This window comes from Conger conger, chromosome 3 (assembly GCF_963514075.1).
Source record: "Conger conger chromosome 3, fConCon1.1, whole genome shotgun sequence".
Taxonomy (NCBI): domain Eukaryota; kingdom Metazoa; phylum Chordata; class Actinopteri; order Anguilliformes; family Congridae; genus Conger; species Conger conger.
In genome coordinates, this window is record NC_083762.1 from 39,359,322 (window position 1) to 39,376,389 (window position 17,068).

General features: G+C 41.6%; 1 protein-coding gene across 3 annotated transcripts in view; it reads left to right on the forward strand.

Moving 5' to 3' along the window:
• grb14 (growth factor receptor-bound protein 14) overlaps positions 1–17,068 on the forward strand; it is a 62,548-nt gene that overhangs the window by 33,796 nt on the left and 11,684 nt on the right. For 2 of the 3 annotated variants that reach the window (XM_061234813.1, XM_061234814.1), the window contains 7 exons: positions 3,590–3,746; positions 6,694–6,815; positions 8,554–8,628; positions 9,269–9,406; positions 11,712–11,822; positions 16,063–16,158; positions 16,546–16,608. In XM_061234813.1, coding sequence (XP_061090797.1) covers positions 3,590–3,746; positions 6,694–6,815; positions 8,554–8,628; positions 9,269–9,406; positions 11,712–11,822; positions 16,063–16,158; positions 16,546–16,608 — 762 coding nt within the window. Of the gene's footprint in view, positions 1–2,880; positions 2,988–3,589; positions 3,747–6,693; positions 6,816–8,553; positions 8,629–9,268; positions 9,407–11,711; positions 11,823–16,062; positions 16,159–16,545; positions 16,609–17,068 lie in introns of those variants that run through there. The other variant, XM_061234816.1, reaches the window with a different exon arrangement.

The following is a 17,068-nucleotide window of genomic DNA, read 5'->3' on the forward strand; positions in this document are numbered from 1 at the left end:
AGTCGGAGCTGGCTCAGTGGGACGCACGTGAATATGGGTCTTTGTGCCCAGCGATAGCACAACCTACAGCAAGCGGCGCTTGACAGCGGCAGTTTGTGAAGGCCACTTTCAAAATCGTGGATGACATGCAGCAGGGATTTGTCCTGGACACACTGTCCTGTCTTCGTTATAGCTGGCAAGAAGGACGATATAGTATAGCGCGGTGAAGTAGCTAAGACTTTGGCCTCTGAAATGGAACACAGCTGTTACCCTTGACCAAGGTACTTAAGATGAGTATATTCCAGTGTCTAGATGTATAAATATACAATACATAATATGTGTGAATAATATGCTATATATGTAGTCTGTGTGCTGTATGTGCATTGTTGTGTTAAGAGTTTGTAGGGTTTATTTGATCATTTTTGGTCTGTATGCAAACATGCATACACTGATCAAGTACACAGAATGAGTGTTAAAACACAGCATTTTGAGGAGAAATTAGACGGCTAATCAGGTATTTGTCTGGCAGGCTAGTAGGGATATATGCAGATATACTCAGCAAGCACTTTATTAGGTATTTATTAGACTTATTTTTTATTGGTGTGCTGCTGTAGCCTATCCACTTAGAGGTTTTGTGTGTTGTGTGCTCAGAGTGGCTCTTCTGCATGCCACTGTTGTAATGTGTGGTTATTTGTGTTACTGTCAGCTTCCTGTCAGCTTCAACCAGTCTGGCCCTTCTCCTCTGACCTCTCTCATTAACGCATTTTTTGCCCTCAGAACTGCTGCTCACTGGATATTTTTAGTTTTTCACACCATTTTCTGCAAACTTTAGTGGCTGTCGTGCGTGAAAATCCCAAGAGATCAGCAGTTTCTGAGATATTCAAACCTGTCTGGCACCAACAATTATTCCACGGTCAAAGTCACTTAGATCACATTTCTTCCCCATTTGGTCTGAAAAGCAGTTCTCTTGACAACATCTGCATGCTTTTATGCATTTAGTTGCTGCCACATGATTGGCTGATTAAATAGTTGCCTTAACAAGCTGGTGTGCAGGTTTACCTAATAAAGTGGTCACTGAGTGTATACTGTATGAACACAAATAAAAGGATATGTGTGTGTTCGGTGAAGCAGATGGCAAACTGAAGGGAAAATTACAGTGTCCATGTTGGTTGATGGAGATTTTAACTGTCGAGCGTAGAACCTCCCAGAAGATGCAATACATGCAGACGGAGGCACACTGCTTCAGAAAAGCACCGTAGCAACAGTCCTTGGAAACAGTAATTCCTTTTTAATCTTCTGACCAACTTGGCGTTTCTAATGAAATGACAAGCACCTTTTGACTGCTATTGAGGACTGGAAGGCATTCTGTGCTGCCTGTGCATTTTAAGAGAACACGGAATTGATCTCTCATGGCGTTAACATTAGTGCAGTGAAGTAACGCACTGTTTAAAATGCAATTTAAAATGCTGTTTCGTCAGCCGTTCCATGTAACAGCACAGAAACCAGATCGGTTCCTCAGTTAACAGCAGGCGCCGTTTCACCAGCGCCACTGGCAGCTAAATGGAAAATTGTACCAAGCTAAAGGGATCATCAGGTGAATGTGCCTCTGTCATCCCCCTACATGGGAAATATGACCTCGCATTGTTCTCTCTTCGTCTGCATCCTCAGAGGGAACTCAGAAAGGGCCAGTCTGAGCGCTAAGACTTCTGCACCTTGTGACAAACTCAGCCCTGTTCCTTGTGACATAAAATCCCTCCAAGATTTTGTTTGGCAAAGAGGCTTCCACTTGGGACGGCGGTTGGAAGACTGCCTGGATGCATTTCCCACATACAGCGAGCGAAAGCGGGGCTGCCCCTCTCCCTCCTCTCCCCTCCCTCCCTTTTTCCCCAGTCGGTCTCGGAACAGGTCCTTCCACACATTCGACAAACTTTATATTGAGAAGCGGTTCCCTCCTCGAAACGCCTCTCCCGCGCGCACGTTCCCCCAGCTGTTGCGCCCGACGGCTTATCGAAGCCGCGTCGGGGGCGCCGCGGTTTCCGGCAGTGCTGTTTCCGGAAGGTTCTCGCAGCTGTAGGGGGAAAACTTCCCTGTGAAAGAGATTTCAGAGATTTCCAGCCCGGGCCCTGGCTTTTGTTAAGAGCCGGTGAAGAAAGATCCTTAAGGGTTTTTTTTTTTTTGTCTTGTAAATCTCCACACCGCCCTTGATTAAATAGCAGATCGTTTACCTCATTTGGGGATGATGTCATGGCTGGGGGTTCTCATTCGCTGTCGGTGCCTGAAGGGTGCTAACCCCGGCTCGGCAGGAACTGCGTGACCTCCTTTCCCTCCACAAAAGAGGGCCAGCTTGTCTTGCCCTGGCGGTCCGCCTTAAACCCAGATTGGAGCACAAAGAGCGTGGCGTCCAGTTGATCCTCCCTCCCACCCCCTGGGCCCCCATCCCCGTCTCCCTCATCAACTTTGGACAGAGTTGACCCAACTAGCATTACATTTAACCAGCAGCTTTGTAATTGCCTGAGGACTCACGCAGGGCTTTATACAGAGAACTATACTTGTCAGGGTCGTGCCAAGAGGGAGGAGGAGCGAACCTTGTGCCTTTTTTTTCCTCTCCTCTCTTCTTCTCCTCGCCTCCTGGCTGTGCGGCGCAGCCTCATCGGTGGCTCCTTTGCCGGAGAGGAGGTGTCAGGTGATTGGGCAGGGCCCCCGGTGACATATATCTGCGGAGCCGGGAGATACGCTCTGCAAAGAGGCAGCTCCGTCTAATTACCTGATTTCAGCTTCGCTGCAGCGGGGAGAGAGGGCTCGCTGCCTCGCGTTCGCACGGCGTGTGTGTGCGTGCGCGCTTCGTGCGCTCCGGGCTGCGCGCGTGCGTGCGTGCGTGTGCGTGCGCCGGCTGATGCGCGGGTCTGCGTGTCCCGCACATAGCTGTCTTTACCATGTTGTGCACGCAGTCCTATGTCAGCTGCAGAGCTAGTCAAAATTCGCAAGTCTGCTTGTCTCCAAACAGATGGGTAAGTAGCAAGGAGAAGTGCATGTGTTCTTTTATCTAGGTTTTGGGCATTTTATTGTCATTGTTTTATTGCTGAGAGATTTTAAACTAGTTTTTGAGGAAGCTATTTTCTTGATATTGCTGAACTCTCAGCACTTGGCAGCATGTTTTCAGTAATGATGTCTTTTAGCAAAGCTTGCAGTGTTAAAGCTGTATACTGTAGCTCGTTTATGACTTGCAGTGCAGAAGCTGTATTCTGTCTTGCTTCTCACTTGCAGCATTGAGTCTGTACTGTAGCTCGTGAAACAGCAGAATTTGACTTGACCGAAGGGCATTCTGAATGGCAGTGAATGTGGGAGCTCAGATGTAGAAGAACCGGCTGTTAGGAGCGGAATAGTTTTTAGAAATACGAGCCACCGAGACCGGACGCAAAAAACATGGAAATTTCATGGCAAACCTGTGCACCAAAGCATCATGTGTGCGCTCGACAAATTCGAGAGTTCGCACTTTTAAAATAGACTATATTGAGAGTCAAATAATGCGAGATTTTGTATTAGAAACATGATCCAGAACTTGTTCTTAAAGGCACAGGCACGGTAATGCTTGTCCGTGTTTTCATTCCAGGTGATAAAAGTGTACAGCGAGGATAACACGAACCGGGCGATAGAGGTGCCGTGTGACATCACTGCTCGGGACATTTGCCAGCTCTTTATTTTAAAGAACCAGTGCATCGACGACCACAGCTGGACTCTCTTCGAGCAGCTCTCTCAGCTGGGCATAGGTAAGATCCATCTTTCATGTGTCACGCTTTTCACCAACTGACTGCATGGCTACTGTCATAGGATATCGGTGTGGAGAAAAATTCAACATATTAAATATATATTGTTTTTAATTTTTAAGTCACACTAAAGCTTGACCGGTAACTACGAACGGCGGTCGCGGATGTGTTATACCGAGAATGTAAAAATAATGCTGCTGGCTCTAAATTTATTCTCAAAGGTTTGGCTGCTGAGAAATGAATCCAGATGGCTTCTACTTTGATATGTCTTACAGGAAAAGCTATTACTCATTTCCCAATGGATTCTCCGGCATTCCTATGCTGCAGTTTTCCGTGTGCGCCACATCGATGCTTTTCCATTTGTTGTGAAGGAATATTTTTGTCCTCATTCAGCTTAAAGAGAGCTGTGTATTCCACCTGCTTAGTCACGGGTGATGCAGGCAGCAGTTGGAAGATACCACTGACAGCCAGAGAGTGCCATTTCTTACATAATATCTGCTGCTTTCAGAATTTATAGATTTTCATCGATCACGTGAATTGTTTATATAAAAATGGATTATGATAATGTAATTATCACTCTTGTGATGATAGATACACCAGGAGTTGTTTCACAGGCTTAAATATGGCATGTGGCTTTTGATATACAGTACACTGAGATCTGCTCTGTAGTTAAGCCATGTTTAATGGGAGTTGATGGGAGATGACTTGAGAGGTGATGAGAATAGTTTTACAAATGGAGCAAAATGCATCAAATAAATCCTGAAAACTTTATGGAAATAATGTCTGTGTTTTCATGTCCCCATGCAGGGACATGATTGGCAATACTCTGAAAAAATGAGAGAAGCAGATTCCGCGTGTTATGTGCGCTTTCACAATTGTACAATTTATTTTGGAACTGCACAAGAATATCTCCACAATAAAATGACAAAGCCCTTACATTTTGCCTTTTCTTAACCATAACAACCATATTACCAAAGCATGACAGCAATATTAATGTAACATTTGTCTTATGAGTATCATCACTTTTTTCATCACATCTCCCAACAGTTCTGACTGTGAGTGAAAATGTAGCCTTTAGCTGAAGCTGCTGGCTGCAGAGGGAAAAGGGTTGTGGCAGTTGTGGCAGTGGCTTGCCCCTCCTCGCTGGATGATTTCTCAGCAGTTTTCCTCCCTAGATTACATAATTCAGCCATCTGCTACATCCTTCATCTCGTTCGGTCTCAGGGCATTTCTGCACTAATATAAACTGTGCTGTCTGAACCACAGCTACAGCACTCTATTCTACATTGCGTGCTTAAGTCATCTGAGCGACTCCTCGCATGTCTGAAACCGTCTATGTACGGTATATACAATAGACAGGTGTCATATAGAAAGAGGCGTAAAGCAATGAACCTTTTAATAATAATACGGTCCTTTGCTCTACATTCAAGAGAGCATTTTACATATTTTAGAAAATGTGTTTTAATTTTTAGATTAGATAAGCTAGTCCTTGCAATGAAAGAATATGCTCCCCTCAGTGCTTTAGTATCCAATCAGAGCCAGATTTAACCCCTGCTGGGGAAAGTTAGAGTTAAGTTTTGCAGAGGAGAAGATTTCTTCCTCTATTTTGTGGAGGTTCCTTAGCAGTTTTTTTATTCCATCTTAGCATCCTACCATGTTCCCATTATGCTAAAGCTATAAGTAATTGCTGATTGGATATGGCTTGCTGGCCTCTCTCTGCTGGTATTTCATTGAGTTGTCTTCAATGCCCTTTCAGTTAACTGTAAGTAGCAGCCCTCCATTCCCAAGTCAGTACATGTTTTCAAGTCCTCATTACTGTATGTTATCTGTTTAGTTATGTATTTGGTCTAAATCCAATGGTTTGCCTTGTTAGTTTATTCATTCATTGTGATTGAGAATGAGATCATTTTAATTTAATTCAATTTTAAATGATAAAGAATATAATAACTCTAGTAAAATCATCTGTTTCTTATTATTTAGGGACTCTTTCAGATGGGTAGCCTTCAAAAGGGCACAATTAATAGTAATTAATCAGGTTGGATTCAGAGCTATCACACCCTGAATTGTTTAAGAAGCCTATTTCCCACAAGCTATATAATTTTGCCATTTATTTCTAGTTGAAACAGAATAAAGTCGAAGCTAATGTTCTGTTCTTGCTTTGATATTGAGGTTATAGACGCTTTACTGTAGGCCTCTTTGTTTTTTCTATTTTTGAATGCAGCAAGTGATCTATAACCTCATAATCTCAAAGCAAGAATAGAATATTAGTTTCGACTTTATTCTGTTTATAGTTCCTGTAGGCCTCTTTGCTTTTCCTTTTTTTCATGCTCTGGGCTAAGAAGCTTAAAAATTATTTATTTAGACCTGAAGTAATGTGTTGTGATGGCCACGTAGGACTGACTGTCATTATGCTATGGGAATAATTAGCTTCTGATAACTATGCAGTATGCCAGATAGCAGGATGCAAACAGCTGGTTTCCATAGGTTCATAAAATATTAATTTTGGGTTCTGAGAGCTGAATAAAGTTCAACAATTATGTGAAACAACTCCTCCGCTGCCTACTTTGCACATTGAACATCAGATTCATTATTTTTAATGGTTGTTCATTAACAAAGAATCATTTTGAGGAAAGAGGTAAATAATTAATCGCTCCCCAGCACAATGTGCTTAAAACACAAACGGCCTGAAAAATAACTTGACTGCGAATATATGTCACCCTGCCCATTTTTTGCTGTGTGTTTTCTGATAGGTTTGTCACAATATTTTATGATATATTCTTCTCTGCATTGGGTCAGTTTATAGCAAGAATTCCAAAAACATATTGAATACATAATTATACTTATTATATATTCCTTTGTTTTGCTATCAGCGTGATTACTCTCTTGCTCTCTTGTTCTCTCTCACACTGTTGCTCTCTCCTCAACCTTGTTGAATTTCTGTACTGCCCAGAGAGAACCATAGAAGACCATGAATCAGTCATGGAGGTGCAGTCAGCCTGGGATGTCGATGCTGACAACAGACTATATTTCAGAAAGAATTATGCCAAATATGAATTCTTCAAGAAACCCCTGGTAAGTGCAGTGTGTGGTTTTATAGGTCTTTCTGTTTCATAGAACCACCATATAGATTACACCTGACAGTGCTCCTAGAAATATAGTTTTCTACATTCAGTACTGTTTTCTTTTTAGTCTCATTGTTAAAACCAGTCCCTCCAGGAATTTGCAATAATTAATGCAATTTCAACCAATCTCTGCATTACGGTATTTGTGACAGCTTGCAATGTTATCCAATCCCTGGAATATTGCCAAATAAAAAGGTCAAATCGGAAAAATGCTTATAAATTTAACCAGTCACAACTCTTTTGAGCATAAAATTATCCAATGCAGAACCGCTGTTATCCAGATCAAATCAAATCGTGCCTCAACCTAAACAAACCACAGGTGTGCGCCAAAACACAGCTGAACTGGTGCCAATAGCAGAGACTGCAGTTTTATATACTAGCTAGCAAAGCCAAACAATTATATTGATGACTGATCAGGACAGTTGCTCAAACTACTACAGTTGTATTAGCACAAGACCAAGAGAGCTATACACTTTTGGTAAAGTAATGTAATTAGCTAAATTGCTGTCATTTCGATAACACGCACATAGTCGGTTCTTTGCTGGACAGAAGTATATATACTGTAGTTGATTGTGCATGGATAGGGAGAAGGCCTATACTTAGCTATTGCATTATGGTTACTGGGCAGAAAAACTTGTACAATACGTAAGCTAACGGTGTTCAAGAGCGCCTATACAAAATGTGGATAATGGCATTCCTATGTACAAGTACTTTTGTTGAAGTATGCAGCAGCAAAATGGACAACATTGATAATTCCTCCAAATAAATTCAAAGTAAACAATGGACATTCTATCAACCTTTCTCCAAGCTCGTTTTTAGAATCAGAAGCTATTATTTATTTGGTTCGCTGGACTGTTGTCGTGAAAAGGATGCTAACATTACCATATTTCTTGTAGTATGTCCAGTGAAGGCGAGGTCCACCTACGTTTATTTTGCCACCCACATGTTACAAAAAAGGTACTGTTGTTGCTAAAGCAATGGCATCTTAAAATAGGTTACACAGAGGGAATTGTGAGTTTTAATGCTTTCGAACGGTATATCTTGTTACCACAGTGATTGAACATTGCACTGTGAAAAAAGGAATGAATGCAAAAAAACAGGATTAAGCAATCTTTATTTTTTAGGGCTGATTTGCAATTTTTGGTTATACCCCCAATTTTATTCCCAAAAAGGTTCAAAAATGCAATTATTTTAGGCTGCAGTAATCACAAAAATACTTCACGAGATCCTGGTGGGACTGTAAAATATGAAGTACATATATTGTAACTGGCAATGCAAAACATGAGGAAACCTTCATAAGAATTACATAAGACATGTATTACCATAACATGAGAATGTATAAATGGACGTGCCCACTGATATAGACATGGGCTGTACTGGATCACCATTTCTGTTAAATATGGCTTCATCATAGCATAGCAAATCTGAATATTATGACGATCATACTTAAAGTGGACATTGGTAGAGATGGCATAGCACACTCACAATCTATATTAGTTGGCATAAACATAGAGGAATGTTTCTGCAGGGCTTTAAAAAGACACGAACACATGGAGTGCTTGGTAGAAAGTGTTGCTCTGTAATCTAACATAAACACATGTAGCAATTTTGTTGAAAAGTATAGTGCAGTGAATGAATATGAATGGCATTGTTAAACAAATCGTTTTCACTCTTCTGCATAATGTTAGGACTTTTTCCCAGACCACATGGTGTCTACATCAAATGAAACTAACGGGATAATGAACCACTCTCAGCTAATACAGGTATGCATTCTTTTTCGATACATGTCAGATGCAAAAACAACCTGCCCCATATAACCATCTGTAGAGGCTTCAGTCTTTTCAATGCATTTTACAATATATTTTTATACAAACACTATATATTCTGTGATATACTAATATACTAATATTCCAGAGCACATTGTGTTTTGTCCTGTTTCACAAGATTACACTTGCAAGATTCGGACTGTTTACTCTCAGTGACATTGGGGGAATAACTCCACTTCATGCTCTTGGTTACTTGTAATTATCTTTGAGAATTCAAAATAAGTTGTCTGTATATGCGCTGGTACTTGTCCTCAATTAAGCAGTTTTTCTGCTAATGAACGATGTTCATGCTGTCTGAACTTTATATTGGAGAGTGTACAAGTACATTTCCATGCCAGAATTTTACAAAAGAACGTTTTGTACAAGAACAAATCATTCAATTATTTTTTGACCAAAATAAATATGTCACAACATATGGGTTGAAGTAAATGTGGTTCTTGCTTTTAATTGTGGTTTTATTCTTTCAAATGTTATGGTTTTTTGCAGATAGATTCAATAATTACAGTCTTAGGCACTACAAGGCTAGATTTCTCTTTTTGCACAATGAGAGTGTTTATATTCTATCATTGTTCTACAGATGTTTCTAAGCTCAAGCACCTGTCCAGAAATTCACGGGTACCTTCATGCCAAGGAATCCGGGAAGAAATGTTGGAAGAAGTTCTACTTTGTTTTACGGAGGTCTGGACTCTACTACTCCAACAAGGGGGTGTCCAAGGTCAGTCAGAGGCATTGGTGAAAGGGGCAAAAGGCGTCTTTACAAAGCAGGAATTTACACCATGAAAGATACAGTGCATCCAACCTCTTTGGCTCCATGTCCACTCTGTTGAAAATAAAATGCAGTCTGGGCAGCCTGTAGTGTGGTTCAAGCCCCAGTGTAGTCACAATAATATCCGCATACCGGTTGGGCCCTTGAGCAAGGCCCTTGAGCAAGGCCCTTAACCCCACGTTGCTCCCTGGGCGCCACCAACTACTCTTAAGTAACTGGGATGGGTCAAATGCAAAGTGCTGAAATGACTACCCGCTAGTCCATACACACTTAGTCCCCTACAGTACACAATCAGTATACCCTGACACCACAGTAGATACAAAGTTATGTTTAATACATGCAAAAACTAAAATACCAAACACTGTACAAGCCAGATGAATAAAGGAGGACCAAATAGAGGTTCAACGACCAGGGCAAATAGACTATATGAGTGTCCTTACCCTGACAACTTCACAAGGACTAGACCAAAATCAGAGACGGTGGAGTACACAGCTCAGAGCAATAAACACTGTTTAATGGACAAGCAAGACTGACGTTTCAACATCTACGTCCTTATAATCTAAAAAACCCAATGTAATATGTAATACATCACATTGCACATACACTCGCTGAGCACTTTATTAGGTATTTATTAGACTTATTTTTTTTACTTGTAGGTCTCTGTTGCTGTAGCCTATCCACTTAAGAGGTTTGACCCATTGTGTGTTCCGAGATGCTCTTCTGCATACCACTGTTGTAATGTGTGGTTATTTGCCTTACTGTCACCTTCCTGTCATCTTCGAACAGGCTGGCCCTTCTGCTCTGACCTCTCTCATTAACAAAGTGTTGTTGCCCACAGAACTGCTGCTCACTGGATATATTTTGTTTTTCGCAACATTTTTTTGAAACCCTAGAAACTGTTGTGTGTGAAAATCCCAGGAGATCAGCAGTTTGTTTGGCACCAACAATCATTCTGCGGTCAAAGTCATTTAGATCACATTTCTTAGATCATATTTGGTCTGAACAACAGCTGAACCTCTTGACCATGTCTGCGTGCTTTTATGCATTTAGTTGCTGCCACAAGATTGGCTGATTAAATATTTTCAGTAACAAGCTGACTGAGTGTGTATTATCATGATATTATCATGAAATCATTAGTGACGTTATTAGCATGTTCACTGACTGAATGAGGCTGCGGTGCACCACTTTGCTTTCAGTGGTTTTCCTTGTTGCGTGGAACCGGTTCAGCTGGATTCAACGCAGGTTGGTTGGCATGTCAGGGACCGAACCCTGCAAGCTGTTGACAGACGAGGCTTACACCTGCCCGTCGCTGTGCCAACCAGTTCTCCCTTTTCCTCTCCCTACAACAAAAGAGCCATTGTCCTAAGTATGGGGCGGCCCTAGTTTGCACTTGTCGATATCCGCAATCCAATACTGCTGAAGGAGTCAAACTTGACTTGACCTTTTTCGGTTGCTGCGTGTTTTTAGTCGTGTGTTATTTATTCCCATTCAGCAATGCGTGTTCTTTCAGTTTGGCATCGGGAAATTTACTTGCGCAGCAGAAAAGTGTGACAGCTGTTGGCTTTGTGCGCCGCTGTTGTGGAAATAGATGTTTGTTTTGGTGTGTGCTGTTCCCGGCGAGTTTGCTTATTGGATAATTAAATCTCCCTTTATTGTGTTGCATATCTGGTGTTATCTACCAAATGAACTGATTGAACCCGTGTCATATGAACCTGTGTCATATAGGGCAATGCTGTTTGGACTAGATTGGTATTGTCTGAGTGCAATCATGGGTAACAATCGGTCCTTGTCTACATGGCCCAATTCCTTGTGAATACAGCAGACTTGGGGAATTTGTGTTTTTATGTTATAAAGCACAATCAGGCCGAATTAGCTGCAAGAAGTGGGTTACAAGTGGTTATTTTGGAGTGATAACTGAACCTTCTGACTTCTGACTCGACAGCCTCCTGGAAACTGTAGCCGTGGCGTGCCAAGACCACCATACAGAAACAATCACTTTGGCTTCTGTCTTATGTTGTGCTTTTCTTGCCTTGCTCCCTAACTCATTCAGGGCACCCTAATTAGCTCCCGTACATCTCTGCTTTTCATATAGACAGACACTCTTTCCCCATGACTTCAATCCACTGTACACAGGAATGCGGGGTTACATGAAGCACAGCGCAGCAGTGCGGTAGACACAAATGCACTGTGTCTAGCTCACAAGTTAACTTTTGAATAACTGTGCGATTTGTCTCTTTTCCCCATTTTCTCAAAGGAACCCAGACATCTCCAGTTCATTGCCGAGTTCAGCGACAGCGATGTCTACACATTGCTGTCTGCCAGAAAGACACAAGGCGCCCCGACAGACTATGCGTTCTGTATTAAGGTATTTGCCTTTCACCCTTAAAATACTGTTTTTGACGTTTGCAGAGAAAAACTATTCTACAATGCTCCAAATGAAACAAAAATGACAATGTAACCTCTGCTATTGTGGGAGACTTTCCTGCACTGGTTACATTATCTCACAAAGCTTTGAGATGTTAGGCTTAACTCTACTTAACCTTCACTGTTATCTGGCATAGGATGTTTAGGGCATGTTGTAAAATTCCCCATAGTTCTGTTGTCTGTCTTGTGCATTATCAAGCGCTGAACTTTGTAACAAAACATTGGTTAAATTTAGGACAGAAGGGATTCCTGAAATAGGAACAGAGCGATAAAGGAAAGCAACATAGACTAAGCAGTGCACAGAAATATGAATATGCTGCAGAGAAAACAGTGTAATGCCTCCTTTGATTAATCTTAAATTTTATGATTCCAACCAACAGTGAAGTCTTACAGAAAAAATTTTTTATGTACAGTGGGCTCCAGAATTATTGGAACACTTTATAAAAATGGAGAAAAAAGGACGCATTTAATGAAGAACATGGGCATCTATATTTTTTGTTCAAAGCTACAGGAAAATGATATACTTTTATTTCTATACATTTCTATACACTCTCATTGTTTCATGTTTATTTTATTTAGTAATCTATTTTTTTCTGAAGCCACAGGTACCAAAATTATTGCCACCCCTAACAATTATTGTAAATAAAATCAATCAAAGTGAAATTGCCTTTACAATGACTTGAATTTAGTTAATCTCAGTCTAAAGGAACTATATTGTGTCATTCCATCACTTTCTGTTTCACTAGAGCGTAAAGTTGGTGAGCATGCAAAATCCCTTTGTCAACCATCAGCATGGGAAAAGCCAAATAACTGTCAATTCAAAAAATATATATAAATGGTTAAACATACCACTTAGGACTAAGGGCAATAAGGAAAAGGCATAAAACATATGGAATGGGTGCAAACTTGCCAGGAAGATGATGCAAGTGCATAGTACCTTCTTACCTTGGACAGTAAGAAACATCGGAGGCCAAAAGTAACCCAATGATTCCAGTTCATGAATTGCAGAGATTGGTTGTGTCTTGGGGTCACCAAGCCTAAAAACATAAAATGGTACCTCCATACCAGCTAACTATTTGGAAGGGTGGCATGAAGACAGCCCTTACTTATAAACAAAACCAAGTAACTTTGAGTTTGCCAAAAGTCATTGGAATTATGACTGGACTGGAGTGCTATGGTCAGATGAGACCAAAATGTAATCTTTTGGCCATACACATCATCCACATGTTTGGCGGCAAAATAGAATGCATAGAAGGAGAACCACCTCATACATACATGTTCCGTAATGGCCATCTCAGTGTCCCAAGGATATCAATGATTCTGAAACGTTCTGCATGGAGGAATGGTTAAAAATCCCTCCAAACCTTTGCACAAAGTATTACATCAGGGGTGCCAATAATTGTGGAACCTGTTTTTTGGGAAAAAAAGAAATTGTATTTGAAAAATGTGAGACTTTGGTTGATTTCATTGAATGGAGCTAAACACCTGAGTTTCAGGAGCAAGACCACACCACAAACACTGCCCTTCCACTCATTTCCCATAAAATACTTCCTGCCCACAGTACCTGTTTTTTCCTCATCCATTCTCATTTCCTTGCAACACAGTCAGAACTCGCAATCTATAGCTGTTATAATGAAGCCGAACCATATTTCAATTCCATCCATCCATCCATTATCTGAACCCGCTTATCCTGAATAGGGTCGCAGGGGGGCTGATGCCTATCCCAGCATACATTGGGCGAAAGGCAGGAATACACCCTGGATAGGTCGCCAGTCCATCGCAGGGCACACACACCATTCACTCACACACTCATACCTATGGGCAATTTAGACTCTCCAATCAGCCTAACCTGCATGTCTTTGGACTGTGGGAGGAAACCCACGCAGACACGGGGAGAACATGCAAACTCCGCACAGAGAGGCCCCGGCTGACGGGGATTCGAACCCAGGACCTCCTTGCTGTGAGGCTACCCACTGCACTATCCGTGCCGCCTGTCAGTTCAATTCCTAAACCTTAAAAACCTTAAAAAACCTCTAGACGTCTATATACTCACCTCCTCCACGGATCTCCCGGTAATGAACAGCCTGTCCCTCAGATGACGACCTCCTCAATTCAGCTCAAGCCTACCATGAGCTGGATTTTGATCAATAATCATAAAAAAACCACCTATGTCCATCTACTGGATTCATTTTTTGTAATATCCTCCCGCTCATGATCTAGCTAGACTCTTCTCAGAACATGGGGTTCCCTTATCAGCAGAGAAAACAGAAGGTCCATCAACACCCCTGGAATTCCTTGGCATAACCCTAGATACAGTAATATTTCAAGCTTCACTCCCAAAATAAAAACTAAACCAAATCATTCTCGTCATCAGCAACTTTCCCCTAGCCCCATAATGCACCAAACACCAGCTGCTCTCTCTACTGTGTCATTTTGCTTTTCGTATCATACCACAAGGTCGAGCCTTCATTTCCCATATGGTGTCCATCGCTTTGTCCGCCAATTCATTCCTCGTTAAAAATCGTCCTAGACAGTTCCAGCACAGCTAAATTTCGTTTCTGGCTATGCTTCCTCACCACCTGAAATGGCATATCTTTCTTCTATGAAGATCATATAACCAATCCTGAAGACATCCAACTCTACACAGATGCTGCCCCATCAGCCAATTTTGTTTCTGTGGTTTCTGTGGTTTTCTGCCGGATGGCTCCCGAGTTTAACCAGTCCCTCTAAAGATCCATCAGCCGATCCTATGCAGAATCTATCCCATCGTCATTGCTGCCCTCCTGTGGGGAAAGGAATGGTCTAGGAAATCATTCATCCACTCAGATGTCCAAACAGTCGTTGATATCATCAACAAAGGCCAAAGCAATTCCTTAGTGTTCATGCCTTTCTTGCGTTAATTCATACTTTGTCCAAAACACATAGCCACACATCCAACCCCAGTTCTACCATTTTCAGCAACAACGTTAAACATCAAAACTGAACCTCAATAAATCTCATTAATGTTTCTTAGTTTGCCATAATTGACAGTATGGCACCATCTCCGCATACTGGACCGCATGGATATCCTACCACTCTTTCCATAACAAATTCAACCCTAGTTTTCGATCATTCGATCTCGTAACCCTAATCAGTTTCTTTACATACGCACACTCCTCTTTTTCCAGAATCTCTATCATTAAAGTATATCTCAGCAGAATACATTCTTACCAGTGGGACCAACGCCACTTCTCAGATGACTCTTGAGGGACAAGTGTCCCAACCGACCCTTCGTTGACTCCCATTTACTGCGGATCAACTTTCCCATTGCGTCCAGTTACCTGTCTCCTCATGCTGCATGCACAGTTCCTGATCCATGTTCCTCCTAGCTTATTTCTGTGTTTTACAACGCTCAGAATTCATTTCTAGATCCAATAAATTCAACCCCTCGTGCGATCCTCACATCTCAGATCTGTCCATCTTCTATGATGAGTTCATTGCTTTCCTACTAAAGTGTAGCCTAGGTAACTGAACTGGTGAACCCACAGCCATCTTTTACTTCAGAATACTAAATCCATACAAACCCCTCATGAATTACAAGCAAATTAGACAATCTCAGAGCTCATCCCCTTCCGAATCTTCATTCATAACAGCAACCCGATTCTGGTCCTTTCCCATCTACGCCGAGTCCTGTCTATATCCAACGTATTTACAAACGTTTATTCTGGCTACACTTTCCAAAACAGAGCTGCTGCTACTGCTTCCCACCAAAGTCTCCTTGACTCCATGATCAAAACTATGGGCCTCTGGTCATCTTGAGCCTGTCAGCTCTACATCCATTCAGATCTTCCCAAGAAGTATTCCCTACACCGCAGACTCGCCTCACACAAACACACATCATTCCAATTCAATCCATTACCATCAACCTCAATGTCTAAATAATTGAATAATTGAATAAATATAATTGTTTTCTGCAACCTATTGATGGTGTGGCTTGTAAACTCATTAATAAAGTGCACTACTTTATATATGTTGGAAAAGAAAGTTTATGTCAATAACGGTATTATATTTTAATTTCAGCACTATTTGTACATATTTATCAAGGGTACCAATAATTCTGGAGCCCAATGTATATTAAGAAAAAGGTAATGAATTTCTTGTTTATGACAGTAATGCTTAAGTACTGTTCTGTAAACCCCCAGCCTAACAAATCCAGCTCCCCACGAGACCTGAAGCTGCTCTGTGCAGATGAGGAGCACATCAGGACCTGCTGGGTGACCGCCATTCGCCTTTTCAAGGTAACCGTGACAACCTTTGGGCACACTTGTGGCAGAGTGTTTTCTGTCGCATGTCTGAGGTCATATGCACACAGTATAGCAGAGGCTATGACCTTTGGGGAGATTACATCGTAACTAGCTGAACGCTGCATCCATACTGTCAACTGTTGTCATTTTCTGCCATGGATTTTGCTCCAAGTCCATAGCTTAAGCATTGTGCCAAGTAAGAATTGACAAATGGTAATTTGCTAAAAAAAAAAAAGGCAGACCTTCTTTCCCCTGTATCACAAGAGCTTGTGTACACCAGTGAGTTTACGAAGCAGTCTGCCTCACAGCTGTCATTAGTGCCGGGAGGGCTTTGGTTTCTGGGGTTTATGTGAAGGTTGTCTTTGTTCTTTGTGTTTGCAGTACGGGATGCAGCTGTACCAAAACTTCATCCAGCCACATCAGAAGCAGAGAGCCTCACCCATGGTAGGTGTACTTAATTCGTTCATGCTAGCTATGTTGCCTAGCTTTTTTCATATTCAAGTTAATGTGTCTAGCTGTGTATTTGGGTGTATTTAAATGAAGGGGTTTCATGCATGCAAAACCGTTCAAATATTTCTGTCCGGACCCTGGAGACTTTCCCCTGAACCAATATATGAGTTGACACGTGGTTTGTTTTAGTCAGACACTCCTTAAATAAAACAGTTCTGTGTGAGTTCACCTCTGGTTTATTTTGTTTTGATTCCCTTCTCAAGACTAAACAATGCTGAATGAGTTACACACTGTTTATTTTGGCCTGACTCTCCTCCTTAAGCCAAGCAATTCTGAGGAAATTAACACATGATTCATTTTGGTCAGATACTCCTCGTTGCACAAAACAGTGAGTTGACATGGTTTTTTTCTGGTTAGTCGAGCTGCGGTTCTCTAAAAATAGCCTACCCATGAG